This window comes from Histoplasma capsulatum, genomic scaffold (genome assembly GCF_000149585.1).
Source record: "Histoplasma capsulatum NAm1 scaffold_34 genomic scaffold, whole genome shotgun sequence".
Lineage (NCBI taxonomy): Eukaryota > Fungi > Ascomycota > Eurotiomycetes > Onygenales > Ajellomycetaceae > Histoplasma > Histoplasma mississippiense.
Window position 1 is genome coordinate 1 of NW_001813951.1, and position 2,169 is coordinate 2,169.

The window sequence follows — 2,169 nt, forward strand, 5'->3', positions numbered from 1 at the left end:
GAAACCATTAAAAGCTTCAATTAATCCAACTCTACCAATCATAGAAGATTCTACATATTCAGATGAACTTTACATACATATCAATCAATTTCAAATTCAAGAGCCCTCATTTAAAGATCAATGAAAGAATAACACAGAAGCAGATGAATTCTGACAACAGATTATTGAAGCTGTATAAAGCAAAGTATTTCAATTTCTCACAGATGTATATTCAAGAGCAGATATTTCAGCATATTCAATTAATGATGACAACTATCAGGGGGGTGATAGGAGGAGGGTGAAGGGATCATAAGAATTATATAGATAGAGATTAGTGTAGGTTGAATTATCATTCATGGCAGCATTAACCACTGGATGTGGTAGGTATTGCAGTTAAGCCCTGCTATATGCAGGCTCCATTGTAGATTGTTCTTCCCCAGGTGGTGTAGTATAATAAAGACTACTAGAAGTAAAAACTCTAATTGAAGTATTTGTTTCAACTGGGGCCAGTTGGAGCTATATAGAACATTAATGATGAGGAAGAAGAGAAGAAGGAAAAATACCAATCAATAAAGACAATATGAAATTTATTTGGGACCTAATAACATTCATCAGAGGAGTACTAAAATCAAATAAGATGCAGACTATTAAGAACAGGAAAACATTATCTCATAGGGTTATGAATATATATATATCTCCCTTTTACAACTGTTTTAATATCTCTATTTCTGTTTAATCTGAATTGACGATTTAACACTACCTTTATTTGCTGCTTGTTTCTCACCACATCACGTTGAATCTGTCATCCTACCTGCTCAGTGATCTTGTGGGTGGACTTTCTCAGCTGATACTCATACTTCTGTGCCCGATGCCGCGCCCACTGAAACTGTTCCTGGAAGCTCTTCCATTCTTGTGCAGACCATCGACTGCTGGCACTGCTCTGAGACTGTTGCTGCAGTGATTTCATATGCTGCCAATGATGCATATATCGGGTGTTATATTCCCACACCTTCCGCTCTTGTTTCTTCAGAGCCTGGAGCTGCTTTACCTCCTGGATATACTGCTGGCTCAGTGACTCAGGATCGGAATCCGGCTCGGTGTTAGCTATCTTCTGTACTGGCTGTGGACCACTCTGCCACTGGCGGGACCGTTGGGCGAACTTCAGTGACTGGATGGCATCATGCTTGCTCTGGATGAGCCTCTGTAGATAGGACTGGAGGTGGGACTTCCACCATGCAGGATCATGCTGTGGAGTGCCTTGGTGCTCTCCCCGTCTGTGGGACCGTAGCTGGTAGCTTGGTGCAATGTCTGGTAGCGTGCTGTAGATCAGCTTCACACTCTGCCCAATCACTGGGAGCAGGATGTGTTCATCACGCATGGTGGGCTCCTCAGTAGGCTCCAGTGGCACATCAGTGAGGAAATCATCTATGGAGTCCGGCGTGCTTGGAAGCCTGATGTCGATCCCCTGCATGACAGAGGAGGAGCGCTCCCAGCCGCTCAGGGGGAGGTGAACGACCTCCCAGGGCTCAATATGCAGTGGGGCTGGATCTGGAGATGGTTGCTGCTTCTTTTTCTTCTTCCGGACGTACTGCTGCACGCCGGGGTGCACGCTAGACCACCACTGAAGGCGCCGCTGCCCACCATGGGACCAGAAGCTGGTTGATGAGGGGTATGGGAGGAGCCAGTGGGTGCGGATGAAGATCGACCGCAGGTTGGCCCGCCAAGCCCGGGCCTGCTCGACCCCAAATGCCAGGGCCACCTCACCGAAGCACTGCTGGAACAGCAACCGGTAGGGCTTATCCACCCAGTGTTGCCGTGCTAGAATGCACCTGTTGCCATCCCCCTCCCACCCCCAGAGCCATGTGAACAGGACGGATATGCTGCGCACGCGCATGTTGTGACCTGCCACCGCGTGTATCATTCCCGGGTCGGTGAGCTCGGGGAACACCAACTGCAGCCCGGCCCAGGTTAGTGCGATCTCCCCGACCAGGACATAAAGGAGGAAAATATATATTCAGCACTCATGAGACCCACTGGAACTGGTCTAAGTGGGTAAACACCTCCTTGCGGAATGCCCGCACGCAGGTGTCAATGGCACAGCTAGGAGCAAGACGACTGGGCCTGACTGATGGTAGTTGTGCTGAGATCGATGCATCTCGGCGACCAGCAAGATCATGGACGAGGAGGAAG

At 48.4% G+C, this 2,169-nt stretch overlaps 1 protein-coding gene across 1 annotated transcript; it reads right to left on the reverse strand.

Annotated features, from left to right (window-relative positions):
* Positions 1-790: 790 nt before the first annotated feature.
* Positions 791-1,873, reverse strand: HCAG_09174 (predicted protein; the record flags this gene model as incomplete). The annotated part of the gene is made up of 1 exon (XM_001535862.1): positions 791-1,873. A coding segment is annotated over one exon (1,083 nt), but the record flags the coding sequence as incomplete, so codon positions are not given.
* Positions 1,874-2,169: the final 296 nt, after the last annotated feature.